Source organism: Perna viridis, chromosome 6 (assembly GCF_037379345.1).
Source record: "Perna viridis isolate PV_CMFRI_1.1 ecotype Kerala chromosome 6, ASM3737934v1, whole genome shotgun sequence".
NCBI classification, from domain to species: Eukaryota; Metazoa; Mollusca; class Bivalvia; order Mytilida; family Mytilidae; genus Perna; species Perna viridis.
The window spans coordinates 48,718,277-48,733,387 of NC_142450.1; the positions used below are offsets into that span (position 1 = coordinate 48,718,277).

General features: G+C 40.0%; 2 protein-coding genes across 2 annotated transcripts; one reads left to right on the plus strand and one right to left on the minus strand.

The window, feature by feature from the left end:
* Positions 1-11,130: 11,130 nt before the first annotated feature.
* On the minus strand, positions 11,131-11,973 carry LOC148615375 (uncharacterized). Its single transcript, XM_088590498.1, has one exon. The coding sequence runs from the start codon at positions 11,971-11,973 to the stop codon at positions 11,131-11,133; it is 843 nt and encodes a 280-aa protein (XP_088446624.1).
* A 2,214-nt stretch (positions 11,974-14,187) lies between these two features.
* Positions 14,188-14,718, plus strand: LOC148615376 (uncharacterized). The gene has a single exon (XM_088590499.1). It carries the CDS (start codon positions 14,188-14,190, stop codon positions 14,716-14,718), a length of 531 nt encoding a protein of 176 aa, XP_088446625.1.
* Positions 14,719-15,111: the final 393 nt, after the last annotated feature.

Genomic DNA, 15,111 nt, shown 5'->3' on the forward strand with positions numbered 1-15,111 from the left:
GCAATATTTCAATCTAACATTGGGAGGACCTCAAAACGATACATATATTTTGCTGTAAACTATGCATTTACTTTGCCCTTCCTTTGTGTGTGTGTGTGTGCGAAAAAAATCCCATACTCATAAATGAATGTACCCCAAATATTGGGGAAAGAAGCAATATATCACGTGCAATATATTGTAACGGGAGAGCATGATTTGACTGACAAAATTTTACTCCGCTACCGAAGATCGAACCCTAGGCCGCTCGGTGACAAGCCAGCGACAAACCGATTCACCTAAAGAATTAATCCTTTACATCGAAGGTAGGCCTTCCTACCACAATATTGAGAAGTATGTACAGTATACAACTGGTTCAAAACATTTCCGTCCATTATTTCTTTTAAATAATGAGGAAAATATTGACAATTCACTCAAATTCAGTTAAAGTGCGCCACAGCCAATTTTCGTAGTCACAAGCTATTTTCAAAGACAATAAGCTATTTCATGATATAGCTTTGGGTTATGTAAAAACATAGTTTACGGGACATTGATCCGGTTCACTGAAACAAAAACGATAAATATCTAAGACTCAACGGACAAAAACCCAATGTCACAAATTAGGGTTCCCCTAAAGAAATACATAGAAAAATATAAAATACTCCAAATGAAGAACGCCCATTATGTTTTCTAGGGAGAAAAAAATGGCTTGAAAACATAATTTTTGACACTCTTATTTCTGACCCCACCTCCTCATTATACAGACTTGTTGCCATCATTTTGGATATTGGTTTCCACAGACTCTTTAAACCAGTTTGTGTGAAAAGTCAAGATGAAGAAAAACGATCATTTCTTCCACTACCGTTTGTCAACAAATGTATAGATGCAATTAATTTGGCTAACATCCTCCATCACAAAAACGTTACCAACAAAGTTCCCCCATATTTCAAATACAAATCCATACCAATTATTTCATATTCCTATACTTCACCCATTGCATCCAAAATTTTCAATTATAAAAGGCTATTGCAGAACCTCGAGATTGAGGACTTCAATGCTAAACCACCTGACTGTTCTTGCAAAAGCTCTCCATTCAAATATGGTCCTTCTGGTCACGTCGTTACGGGAGATTTCACCACTATCGAAAATGAATCTCTACGCCTTGGTTCCCTTGATTACTCTTTAACAGTTATTTTTACATCGAAAACGATTTTAAAAAAATTCCACAAAATACAGATGCCCCATGAAACACAGTGAATTACGTTACAATTTTCCTGAAGCTGTAATGCAAATGTAACTGACACGTACGGTAAGTCTATGTGAGAAGAAAATACCATGTAATTATACACAAGATAAAAGTGAATGATTCACGCGTAAAGGATAATGTTTTTTATTGAAAAAAATACATGATTTTTATCTTTGTTCCAAATGTGCATTTAATTGTGAATTACGTTACGGTGTCTCTTGCATCTGTTAATGGTGGTAGCAAACTTTCCATATTCTTGCTTATACACACATCAATGTCAGTCATAAATGACGCTTAAACAGATTTTTCAGGTGCTATATATTTTTTCACATTCTTGGTCAAGTACAAATCCGTGAATTACGTTACAGTGAATTTCTTTTAAACTGATAAAAAACACTGTTCTCGGAACAAATTAACTATAAATCATTATCAGTGACATCGCCTATCATACGGACATCTTTAGAAGGGAAGTTGTGACACGGGAACAATTTTTGGGCATTCCTGAAGTAAACATTCCCTCTAGTCGTAAGTGTCCTTATATTATGTTAAGTGCAATTATTTAGATATTATTGATTTCCAGTTTAATTTAATTTAGAAACGGAGAAAACATGTATTGGTAAGATGTTATGACAAGGTATATTGCTATGTATGATATATAAATTAAGCATTAGTATATATTACGGTGTAACGCAATTCACTACAATGTAACGTAATTCATAAACTGTGTATTTAGATTACAGAAAATTGTTTTACGTGACAACTTGTCCTGAGAAACATTGAATTAATGCTAAACAAAGATAGGAATAACTTTCGAAAAACAAAAGCCATCCAAAAACTATTTAATCATTGCAAGAATTTAAGTAATCACAAAAAGATATGTATGCTTCTTCGTGAAATGACATAGGTAAATTATTTTTGTTTTGTTTATTCAAATCACTTGAAAACAAGGAATATATATTGAACTCAAGCATCACTACAATACAATATTTGATAATGCACCTTTAAGGATATACCAACGATCAATTTGAACTCCTCGGCTATATAGATGACGTATTATCTTTAAACAATACTAGTATCGGGGATTTGAAACATCGCATCTTCCCCAATGAACTTGAGATAAAGGATACCACAGACACTGTGAAGTCTGCCTCATATCTTGACCTACACGTAGAGATCGATGGTAAATGAAAACTACTGACCAAGTTTTACGAGAAACGTGATGACTTTTCATTCGGAATTGTCAACTTTCCTTTCATCTGTGGCAACATCCCTTCAGCCTGCGTATGCAGTTTTCATATCACAACTTATACGTTATGCCAGAGCTTACCGTAACTACGCAGACTTTGTATCGCGCTAGAATTCTTGCAATTAGGCTTCTGAAACAGGGTTATGTTGCTACAAGATTGAAGTCATCACTACAGAAGTTTTATGGTCGTCATCATGAACTCGTGGATCGTTATGGTGGACCCATCTACACCATGAAATCTGATTTGTTCAACGTATCATAGTTTTCCTTTCCTCTTTCGTCTGCCCCGAATTCGACTTTTTATGAGCAGCTGGACGGATGTTTCTGGAAAAGCAAAGGAAGCTTATCCTACCGGTGCACCTGGTCCATGCTCCCAGTTTTTAGCGGAGCCCGAGTTGCTCATTTACTTTTGTTACTTTGTATGTATTATCTTAGTTACTTTATGTTCTTTGTTGCGTTTGTCTGTTTTGGGTGTCTGATCTTTGCCCCTGGATTACATTCTTTTAATTTCCGCTAGAATCTTGGTTTCCTTGATTACTTTTTCAAGTGACGTTACAATATCAGCTAAGAGTTGTTTATGTGAATTACGTTACATTTAATTTAGACATTATAATTATTTCTAGTAGAAGATTACTCGTTGGTCAAACATCTTATGTTTTGAAAGTATACCAGACGTATTTGTTATAATATGTTAAACAATTGATCGAACCAATTGTACCTCTATCGTTTCATTACATGCCACTGAAGACTTCGATATTTCTTCATGTGGCGTATATAAAAATGACAAATTTAACAGATATTACATATATTTTTTTAAAAATAAGATTAAAGCATGAGAAAGCCATGGAATATATATTACACTGTTATAAGTGAATTACGTAACAAAGTCGGTCATTACCGTTAAGCCAATTTTTAACATTCCAATTGAATTTGAATGCACAATTGTTTTCTATGTAACACCTAAAAGATGTATGAATGTAAATATGTTGCTAAATCATCTTCATCTTTTGCTAATTATGTTTCCAAAGAATAATAAAGATAACTTTTTTTCAATTTCATTTTTTTTTATTTTTTATTAGATGTTATAAAATATAGAGTATCTTTTAAAAAAAATAACAATTTTTGAACAAATATTTGTTGCGTGTTGTGAATTTATCGTTGATCTATCGAATGATAACATTTGAAGTGCAGTTTTGATTAATTGTATGATGAAACTATCATTATTGAACATGGGTGTTAAGAAATAACGTAATTCACTACCAAAATACACTGGGCATGTTCAAAATTTCGTACAGGTCATAAATCAACCCGTCAAGGTCTATCTTATTCGTTTACTTGCAATTCAAACTTTGTTTTATTGAAATTAAAGCATTTGAGTTGTTTTAGGGTTCAAAATGTCTGGCCGCTTTCCTGTTCCTATTGGGTCGCTTTAACTGAATTTGAATGAAATATTCTTATGCAGATGTATGTGTACGTCCTCGGTATTGACTTTAGATGAACCTTAAGTGTTCCTTTAAACATGATATTGCACTCACAGAACAGTTACATTTCTATAATATTGATTGAAATAATTAAAAGGAGTGACTTTGCGTTTTTTTAATTTCAAAGTAGATTATTAACAAGTTACTGTTATCACTTCTAGTCTTTCTTTGTTTTATTATGACACAATAAAAGTTTGATGACCTAGGTACTGCATGCTGCACTTCATGCTGTGTTTTCTAACCAATACTATTAGTGATTATTCTTGTGTGGTCGGGTGTTGTAGAAGTGTTGATAGGTTTTAAATTAATTCATATTTCCCATTGTGTTGTTTGCTGATGATGCAGTTACGTATATGAAAATGTTTAACCTAAAGTGTCTCCCTGAAGGAATATGTTTTTACGAGTTTCCAATTAATCTTATCGAAGTAAAACAGAACAACAGCAAAAGAAGTCAAATCAAGTAATATTTTTAAGTCGATACATCATTAAAACAAATAACACCAACTCTGTTGCCCTTTTAATATCGACATTACATACATAGCATCATATGACTTAGAAAAATTTAAGAGAAATAAGAACACGTACATAGACATACATGAGTAAAACAGACATAAGCTAAAAGGCACGGCATACAAATACAAGCAAACTAAAAATGAAAAGCATTTATACAGGTTAAAATAAAGTACGTAAATAACAAAAACATGAATGATTCACATGGTATGCCTTCGAGTCTAAAAGATATGTGCTATCTGCAAAAACTGCATTTACATACACCCTCCCATCTTGTAATGTGTCTCTTAAAATGCTCCAAAGACATCCCTTCCCTGAATTCATGTGGTATATTGTTCCATAATGTCGGGACAGTATACCTAAAAGAATGTAAGCCATATCTGGTGGCTCTAACCCTTGGTTGTTCTAGACTACCTGGAAGAAGATTTGTGAGTTAACAAACCAGATACTTCAATTCTTACAGCTGTCAAACTATGTTTTCAGTCTTACCACACTTGTTACTCCCGTAAAGGTAATGTTTCAATATTGATATTGAAAAATTCAAAAGATCTGTAAACCCTCATAATTCCTATATCATAATCGAAATGTTGTAGCATCAAGACCTATTATTTTTTAATGCTTTATTCTACTTTTCAGTAAAAATCCCGACTCAAAAGCATTATACATCGTTGTTACCCCACAAAAGATAGAACACCTTGATTTAAATACATAGTACACTTGCTACAAATCCTCCATATACTTTGAAAAAAAACCTATTCCAAGTTATCTTTTTAATAAACCGAAGATGTCAAAGTATTGGATATTTTGTTATCGACAACATATTTGTCCAGTGTGGTGGACGTGTTTTTAAACAGCCACTTTATATATAAGGGTCTGAAAAATTCCCAACGATGTTAGAACTGTCAAATTTGCGGAGCAAATTTTTGGTCGTTCCCTCCGCGGGACTCGAACTCATATAGATGACCCATCAGCACCTGAGTATGGAGTTTTCATATCACAACTCATAGGTTATGCCAGAGCTTGCCGTAACTACGCAAACTTTTTGTATCGCGCTAGACTTCTTACATCTTACAATCAGGCTTCTGGAACAGGGTTATGTTGCTACAAGATTGATGTCATCACTACAGAAGTTTTATGGTCGTCATCATGAACTCGTGGATCGTTATGATGTATCCATCAACACCATGAAATCTGATTTATTCAACGGGTCATAGTTTTCCTTTCCTCGTTTGTCTACCCCAGACTTGACTTGTTATGAGCAACTCGGCGGGTGTTTCTAGAAAAGCAGAGGACGCTTACCCTACCTGGTCCATGCTCCCAGTTTTTAGTGGAGTCCGAGTTGCTCATTCACTTTTTTTGACTTTATATGCATTATTTTAATTTCTTCAAGTTCTTTGTTGTGTTTGTCTGTTTTCCATGTCTGGTCTTTGTCCCTGGATTACATTTTTTTTATTCCCACTAGAACTTTGGATCCATTGATTACTCTTTCAATATATATATGATCTGTATTTTTGTATTTAATAACCACTGGTTCGCTGCAACTGCTTGTGGACCAAAGGTCTCCGAAAGTATTCACCAACCTAGTTGACAGACTTCTATGACCCGAATTATATCATGTATCTTTTTTTTTGAATTTGCAGTGTTACAAATTTCAGAATCCGTAAAGCACTGAGGCTTCATTATTTGTACTGCACATGGTAGAATCTTTTGGTGATGGATTTGGTTTCCTATTTCGATAGTTTTGATTTTGAGTGCTTGTATATAGTATTTTTTTAATTAGATATTCCTACGTATTTGATTCTAGTGCTGCTGATGAGAGGTTACTCCTTGATATACACGTGAACAGTATATCAAAATTATCAATATACATATGATTGGCATTTTTGTATTCCAGCACCTGCGTATGGAGGTTTCATATCACAACTCATGCGTTATGCCAGAGCTAGCCGAAGCTACGCTTACCTTTTGTACTGTGCTATAGTAGTCTCAAAATGAGAGTTCTACACCACCCCAATCTTAAGCACAAATCGTGCATAGAACCCCAACCCCAAAATTAAAAATGCAAACGCACCATGTCCCAATGACTGACTGTAATGGTAGAAACAAATATGGCTTTCGTATCAAATGCTAGAAACACCTTAGAAGGAAGTGTGCCCCAGATTGATACGAATAAAGAGATATCATCCGAGAGTAGTAAAATGGATCACTTCGAAGATTTCTTTCAGGAGTTGGAAGAAGAAGATAGTACCCCAACTCCCCAAAAGAAGCAGCAATGCTCTAGCTACCCTCTGATGATATCTTTGAATGGAAGGGTCTACATATGTCAAAACTGTGGGATGAAAGAAATACACGAACGCTTAGAGAATGACCCCACCGAAGAACCTAAGGACAGAAAAGGAAGAAGTGGCAATTCTGCAGGAGTAAACCGGGAAAAGATGGACTCTGCTGGAGACACAGCAAACAACCGCCTCAGCAGGAGGAAGAGTAAGGAACCCCAGTCGGAGGGAAAATCGTGGTGAAAACCACTATGAAAGAACACAGGCAAATCGCGAAGACAGTTGGCCCGAAAGGGAATAGCAGATTCAACAAGGAACAAGAAGAAATTGGCGAAATTCATCGAGGAGAAAACCGTCCAAAAATTTACCCGCGGAGAGGTTTTTACTAGGAAAAAGCTTAAGACCATTGCTAAGAGGCATGCATCACCAATTACTCTCGAAAGAGGAGATATGAGTTAATTGAGCTTGTGAAACGGCATATCGAATATACTCCTATGGAAGATGAAATCCATGTGACTGATCGGCGCGAAGTATTGGGAGGGGTATTTGGTACAGTTATCATTGAACCTATTCAGCAGCACGATTTGCTGTTATTTTTCCAAGTCAGTCGAAACACCATTCTAGCACAATCAAAGATTCACTCGCCAAAAAGAAGGGATTGAAGGTACATCTATTGTTGAGAGTACAGTTAGTCAGATCAAACCCCGCAACAACCGGGGAGAATACCTACGTATCTCCCTCCTTAAGATTATACCAGATTACAATCACCCAATCAACAGACCTCGATTTCGAAATTGCGATCATGGCAGAGAAGATTAAGGAAGTGGATGGACTTTTGGAAAGATCGTGCAGCTAGAAATCCACTTGAACAAATTAAAACCTCTCGCGGGCAGCTCATTCATTCCAACCCCATCGGCACTGGCCAAAAAGAAGGCCATCGTAAAATGATATATGAAAATGAGGTGGATAGTGATGGAGTTTCCAGTATCGCTAAATGCCATTGACAAATTTGAGAGGCGAAATGAGAATATTAACATTAACGTTTTTGGCTTCGATGGAGTAAGGACAGATGAAGATGGGGAGGAAGAAGATCTCCAAATATACTCCCTGCGAATATCCAAGTATACCGGCGCGCAGCACGCAGATCTCCTGTTTTTGACCAGAGATGACAAACAGCACTACTGCTGGATTAAGAGTTTGTCCCGCCTTTTGACCTCTCAGGTGACTGGTCATAATGGAGAAGCATATTTTTGCCGCAGCTGCCAGTGTCACCTCACCAGGCAGGATATTTTTGGACGAGCACAAGGAGTATTGGCGCCAGAAGAAACCGGTCAAAATCAAAATGCCGGAAGAAGGAACTTTTATTAGCTTCCGAAACCACCAAAGCTAGATGAGTGTGCCGTTCATAATTTATGCAGACCAGAATTCGAATGCTTTACGGAAAAGATGGACACTTGCCAGCCCAATCCCTCCAAAGCTTACACGAAATCTTATCAGCTGCTCAAGCCTTCCGGATTCTGCTACGGTATAAAATATTCCACGGTGACTACAAAGATTCAGTCGTTTATTGCAGAGAAGATGCAGCCGAGAAATTCTTGGAGTGTATGGAACAGGAAATCCGGGGAATCGCTAAAATTTATGCCTAGAAGATCGATATGGTGATGACTGGCGAAAATAAGAAGAATTTGGCGGTCAGCACACCCTGCCACATTTGTGGTGATACTTTGGGAGGGGACCACGATAATCTAACGGGAAAATATCGAGGTGCAGCACACATTCAGTGTAATTTAGTGTTCAAGCTTCCCAAATTTGTTCCCATTGTGTTTCATAATCTGAGCGGGTACGATGCCCATCTGTTTGTAAAGGAGCTAGGATTCGGGGCAGGCAAGATTAACGTTATTCCGAACAACGATGAGAAATATATCAGCTTCTCCTAGAAGGTTGGTGGTATCGAGATGAGATTCATCGACTCCAACCGTTTTCTACTCGCCTCTCTCGAAACCTTGGCGAAGAATCTTCCCAAGGATAAATTCAAGGCAACGCAGCAGTGTTTCGAAGACCGCACGGAACTGATGATTAGGAAGGAGTCTATCCCTACGATTATATAGATGACCCCGCCTAGCTGGATAAAAACACAGCTACCACCCAAGGAGGCGTTTCAAGCCAAGAGACCAAGCCAAATCTGACGCCGAAAAAGATTCCTCTTTCAACTCGTTCTTTGGAAAAGCCATGGAGAATATTCGCAAGAGAGTCAATGTTCAGCTGGTAAGCACTAATAAACAAGCCCTAAAACTGGTAGCAAAGCCCAACTTTGATCGCCAGGTCGTATTCAACGAGAATCTGGCAGCCGTTCACATGAAAAAGACCAAGCTAAAATTCGACAAGCGGGTCTACCTGGAAGCAGGCATCCTTGACATTTCAAAGCTCTTGATGTAAAAATTCCACTATAGTTTCATCAGGGAGAAGAATGGAGATAACGCCCGGCTGCTGTTTACCGATACCGATAGTTTAGCCAACGAAATCCAAACCGAATATTTTTACAAGGATATTACCCCACACGTCCAGGAAAACTTTGATACTTCGAACTATCCAGCCTACCACCCTTCCGGAATTCCGACCGACAAGAAAATTATCAGAATGTTCAAGGACGAATTAGGTAAAAAAAAAGTATGACCGTGGGGCTCCGATCAATATTATATGCTTACACAATAGATGACGGCAAATCCACCAGAAAAGCAAAAGGAGTCACTAAGGCCGTCATCAAGAGAAATATCACCTTCGACGAATACAAGCGCTGCCTCGAAACATAACAGAAGGTCTACAAATCTATGAATATTTTCAGAAGTTAACACCATCTTATCCACACCAAGGAAATTTACAAAGTCGCCCTTTCGGTCAAAGATACCAAGCGACACATTCTCCCCGACGGAATTAGCACCCTTGCTCATGGACATTACAATATTGAAAAGACAGATTAAAAGAATGGGTCATAGTTGTAAACACAATGATGAAGATTTTTGCATCAGGAGTATCATTAGGCTTGATATTCATAGTGGTGATTTACCTTAGATATTACAAATGGGTCTGAAATACTTCCAGCGGTATCCGTCAATCAGATATATATATATATGAAATGCGCGTTCGAGATATCTATGATACCATTTTCCCAAAGACCTTTGTAAAAGATGGACTTGCGATCTAATAGTGGTAGATTTGCGAAACATGATGTACATTCGCATGTTAGACACATCACGATTGGAGGACATTGTCGACGCTTTACTCCAGTTTGAATATGTCGAATATGAATTTATGGAGGAGATCATAGCCGAACGTCTTACAGAACCAATATACCAACGCAGTATCTGACGCGTATTTTCATTGGTCACATTTTCATTGCTAATGACTACTTTGAAAAACTGAACATATCGCAAATATTACAACTAACTGAGGATCACACGGAAGAGGAAATAGTATGGTATGGAAAAGATGTCATGAATGAGATAATCCAGCTGAAACATAGTGTAAATGATGATGATGATGATAATGATGTAATCAATCCTCAGTGGGTGTCTGGAGAGCAATAAATAAATGAGCAGCATACGGGTGCACAATTTAGTCCTTCCCAACAAACCGTTGTCGAACAGAGAGTTGGAGAGCCGTCACAACCCTGTGGATTCCCGATTTTAGAGGAATGTTCAAGCGAGATTCCCACCCACCCCACACCCCGTCGAATGTGGCATCTTAAATCACGATGATAGCGATGGTCCTGGCATCCATTGGACGTGTTGGCACAAGCGTGGTCCTGTTAAAATTTACTTTGACTCTTACGGATTGTCACCTCCCACGGAAATGGTGGATTATCTGCGGCTGGAAATTCGATACAACACGGATGAATTACAGCAGCGTGGGACGGTGGTGTGTTGACACTTTTGCCTGTTCGTGCTAAAATTGCTGGCGGAGGGGTGGTCGTTCGAGAACGCTGTATTCTCGCTATATAAATAAATGGACAAATGTGGATCGAGCTCGAGAAAATGCTTGTCACTGTGGCGGATGCAGCAAGATCTCAATATGAATCGCATCACTAGTCTGGCTCATACCCAGGACGGCTAGGACGCTGTAACAAAGCGATGGGTCAACCGAGAGTTGAAAGATAGTATGAAATATATTGATGAGTTGGAGGTTGAGTGTAAACAGATACAGGAGACAAATACGAAAGGAGTATGATTCATCAATCAATGAACTCACCAAAAAGGTGGTGGCCGTAGACAAGAGTCAGAATGTGTCTCAACCAACGGAAGTATAATGAATGGAGACGGACATGCAAAAATGGCGTGTACTGAATCTTCCTCTCCCGCAAATTGACAACGACCCATCACCAATACCCTTTACGATCGTCTACAGTCGAATTTGGATGCCTTGAGGTTTTTTGTCAAACTGAAGCATTATCGGAATGTTCAAGTAGCAATCTTTCCGGTCCCGCAACACCTCCTTGACTCCACCCTGAATTCGCCTGCGGAGAATTTTCTCTATGTGAAATGTGTCTTGGGTAGTCTTCTGAAGTTCCTGCTCATAGAAGGATCCCTGAATTTCCTCCCCATTAAAATCTTTCAGACGATAGTTGGGCAGTTGGGTGGCAAGAACTTGAGACATCTCGAAAAGTTCCTCCATCCATCGGGGCATATAACCCTTTTCAAAAGTGCCTTTCTTTTTGGTAATTCGAACTTTATTACCCACGCTAAATCGCGGCGACTGCATGGGTGGAACATCTTTGTAAAGATTCCAGTATACTTTGGCTTCATGCTCCTTTTGGCTGGCGGTTAAAGGAGTCATCTTGGTGGAATTATGTTCGGTAGAATTGTACTGGTGAACCAACTCCGGTAGAGTAGTTAGGTAGGTGCGGGTGGAATTGGCTGAGAAATACTTGAACACTTCATGGAAGGCATCTCGTACCGTATCCCCTTTCTTGTCCTCATCGATGATGCTCAGGAGAAATTTGTATCCTTTGTTATCTCGGGAGAAGGCACTCTTATCTACCAGATCGGCAGCCCAGGGTTTGTCCACTCCACCTACAATGACTCGCCGCCGCTCGAATTTACACCGGGCGGGTTTGTTCCGCAAGTTGGTCCGACCAGAGAAATATTTTTGGAACACCCATTCCAAATCGAACTTTGGTGCCAAAAAGAGGTTTGACGATGTTATGGTCGGCGCGTTCACGCATGGTGGGATTGGGAATGGCATCGAGCGAGGCTAGCAGAGCTTTGTCGCAGATGGAATTTCAGGCAGCTGTATCCTTATGCTTGGAATAGCAAAGATCATGGTGATATGCTACTTGATCCACTCGATTAATTGGGCATCGACCAAACCTTAGGGGAACCATTGGTGTTCAACCGCTTCTGAAGTTTGGTGCCAGGGCCCGTGAAATTATGGCCCGGAAGATGCATTTTGATGGGTAAATTATTGATGAGGTTGTTCATGATCCCGGCGCCTGCAGTTGACACAAATTGTACTTTTCTAGCGCTACACAAGGCACACAACCCAGCCCGCCGCCGTCGACCGTTGGAAGTTGTGACCTCGAAACGGCTTTCCCTTTCCGTATTTCTCTTGCAATGTAGGTAATACATCGTTGATTTATTTAAAGGTGGTTAAATAAAAGGACATCTGCGACATTTCCTACAATGATACAACGCTCTCCAGGAAAAAAACACTTTCCCCTTCCCCAACCGTCGACCCGAGGAGTCATCATTGAACAATCAGATTGCGGTAAAACGACCCTGCTCAATAATCTTCTTTTGCGTGATGGATGGTTCACCAACCAATCTACCAACTGTGGCAGCGAGCGCTGGAGAAAGGATTTTCGAAAAAAGACATTCGCGAACCTCTCTCCATCAAAGAAAAGCGTCCTCACTCGTTGATCCGGAGAGCTTGATTCCGCTCGCAAAAATTTGATGGTATTCGACGACCTGATGCTGAGCAAGTGTGAGGATTACAATAAGTTGACTGTTTTTACATGTGCCAAAACTACTTCAAACTGCCTCGACAATCCATTTGTGAGAATGCTAACTTGATCTGCCTCTTTCAGCAAGATGCTAAAAACCTCGACAACATCCGGCGCGATCACTGTAACGATCTTACTACTGAACAATTTGAAGATGGATGTGATTTCGACGTATAGAACTCTGGCTGTCAGTATGGATCTATAGAACATCCTCCACAACCCCAATGTTCCGCCAAGACGATCCGTGCCACCAGTGCACACACCCATGCCACCCTGGTGTAGACCTATGCCTCAGACACTTGAATATTGCAAACAAAAAGGTAATTAACCCTAGCATAAGGATAACGCGTCTGAATCTTCCACGGGATACCTGAGAGCGTTTCACTGAACGCTAAGGTCGTTCGATTCAACGCTTAGGAGCGTAAAAACCAACGCTTAGGGGCGTTCAAACCAACGCTTAAGGGCGTTTGAACCAACGGTTAGAGGCGTTCACCAGCATTCGGCCTTTTTCAAGATTACCTACCCTAATCAGCGTGAGGCGCTTGCCAGAGAGTTGCAAGACACTTAGCGGAATATTCAAACCAACAATATGCAGCATCGCCTCGACAACATTGGTCTCAGCCGGGATCTATCCCAGGTGTTCAAATCTGTGGTTGAGGCTCAGCGCGAGCAACTTCACAAATCACCTAAAAGAAACAACGGTGCGCTATAAATATCCAGCGCTATAAATAAATACACTGAGTCTAGCATCCTTACAATCACCGAACGGTTAACCTTCGACAAAAGTCTTCAGAAGTATCAGCTTCACGAATACGAACCTCAATCGGGCGCCCAACTGAATAACCCTGGCTCAAAAATACGAATCAACATCGAAACCCAAGGTTTGTTCCTTTACCCTGCCGAGAGTTATCTCTCCGTGGAAGGTCAACTACTCAAGAATAATGGTACGGCATATGCCGATGCCGATCTTGTCTTCATTGTTCACAATGGAATCTTGTACCTCTTCAGGAGTATCAGTTACAGACTTTCCGGACAGCAGATGGAATATGTTAACGATCCAGGCGTTTCACAACCATGGTGGGTATGCTAACGTACCTCGACGATTTATCCAAATCCCAGGGTCTCAACCAACTGTGAATGAAGGATTCTTCAGCTGCCGCAGAGGCTGAGAACACTGGGTGTATTATCATCAAGCCCACCAACAAGGGGTCGTTTTCGTTTACTATTCCCCTGAAACATATTTCGGAATTTACAGATAATTACGACAAAATAGTCTATGGGCCCAGACGCGAGCTCTCACTTGTCCGCGACTCAGACGCTAATGCAATACTAAGAGATGCCGTCGTCAAACTGAATAAAATCTCGTTGTTTGTTTCCCACGTCACCTCTCAGACTAAAATAAGAATCGAATGTACAAAATCATCCAACAACGTTCCAAGATCAACTGTGGTTTTTGCATGAGACAGTACGATTCCATAGCCGTTCCCCAAGCCTCACAGTTTAACTGGCGCTTAGCTGCCAAGAGTGGTTTCGAAATGCCTCGATACATCATCGTTGCTTTCAAAACCGACAAAAACAATGACCAAACCCATAATATCGCCGTATCCGACCATTGTCGATTGCGGAGCATTCACGTCACCCTCAACGCAGACCCTTACCCTGCAGTCGATTATTATGCAGATATTATCCACAATAAGGTCGCCAGAGTATTCAAGGAAGCCTCCGACTTCAGAAAGAAATTCTACAACATGGACACTCTCCTTAGTAATAGTGACATAAATCCCTCTGACTTTATCGACTTGTACACTCTGTTTGTGATTGATGTAAGTCATCATTCCGAGCGTCTCAAGAAATCAACGGTGGATATCCAGATCCGGGCCGAATTCGCTCGCAGTGTTCCAGCCAACACCCAGTCATTAGCACTTGTGATCTCCGACAGGATTCTCCAGTTCGAATCCGACGGTCAGAAGATGAACGTCGTGTTCTAGCTATTAATAAATGACAATACACTTTTGCAGCGAATCGCTAATAAAACAGACCCCAAGCTGGGGTTCTTATTCATAGTATCCGGGAACCATAGCCAAATTCTTACCCGCTTCAATCCCCACTACAACTCAATGAATCAAAGACCTATGAGATGGCATCGATGAATCTGGAAACTTATTACTCCATCTCCAACATTCATACCGGAAACAATTCTTTTTTCTGCTCCCCCGACGATGGTACTGACTGGTTTCCCATCACACTGAGGACAGGTTCCTATGGCATCAAAGATATCAACGACGAGATCCAGTGGCAGCGACGACTCAACAGACACAAAGCCAAGATCATTATCGACCCCAATCGGACGACCCTAAGAGCAACATTGACCCTCGACAGGC

Bases quoted from the DNA above. Each gene is read 5' to 3' on its own strand.
- LOC148615375 (XM_088590498.1), bottom strand. From the start codon at position 11,973: ATGCCATTCCCAATCCCACCATGCGTGAACGCGCCGACCATAACATCG.
- LOC148615376 (XM_088590499.1), top strand. From the start codon at position 14,188: ATGAGACAGTACGATTCCATAGCCGTTCCCCAAGCCTCACAGTTTAAC.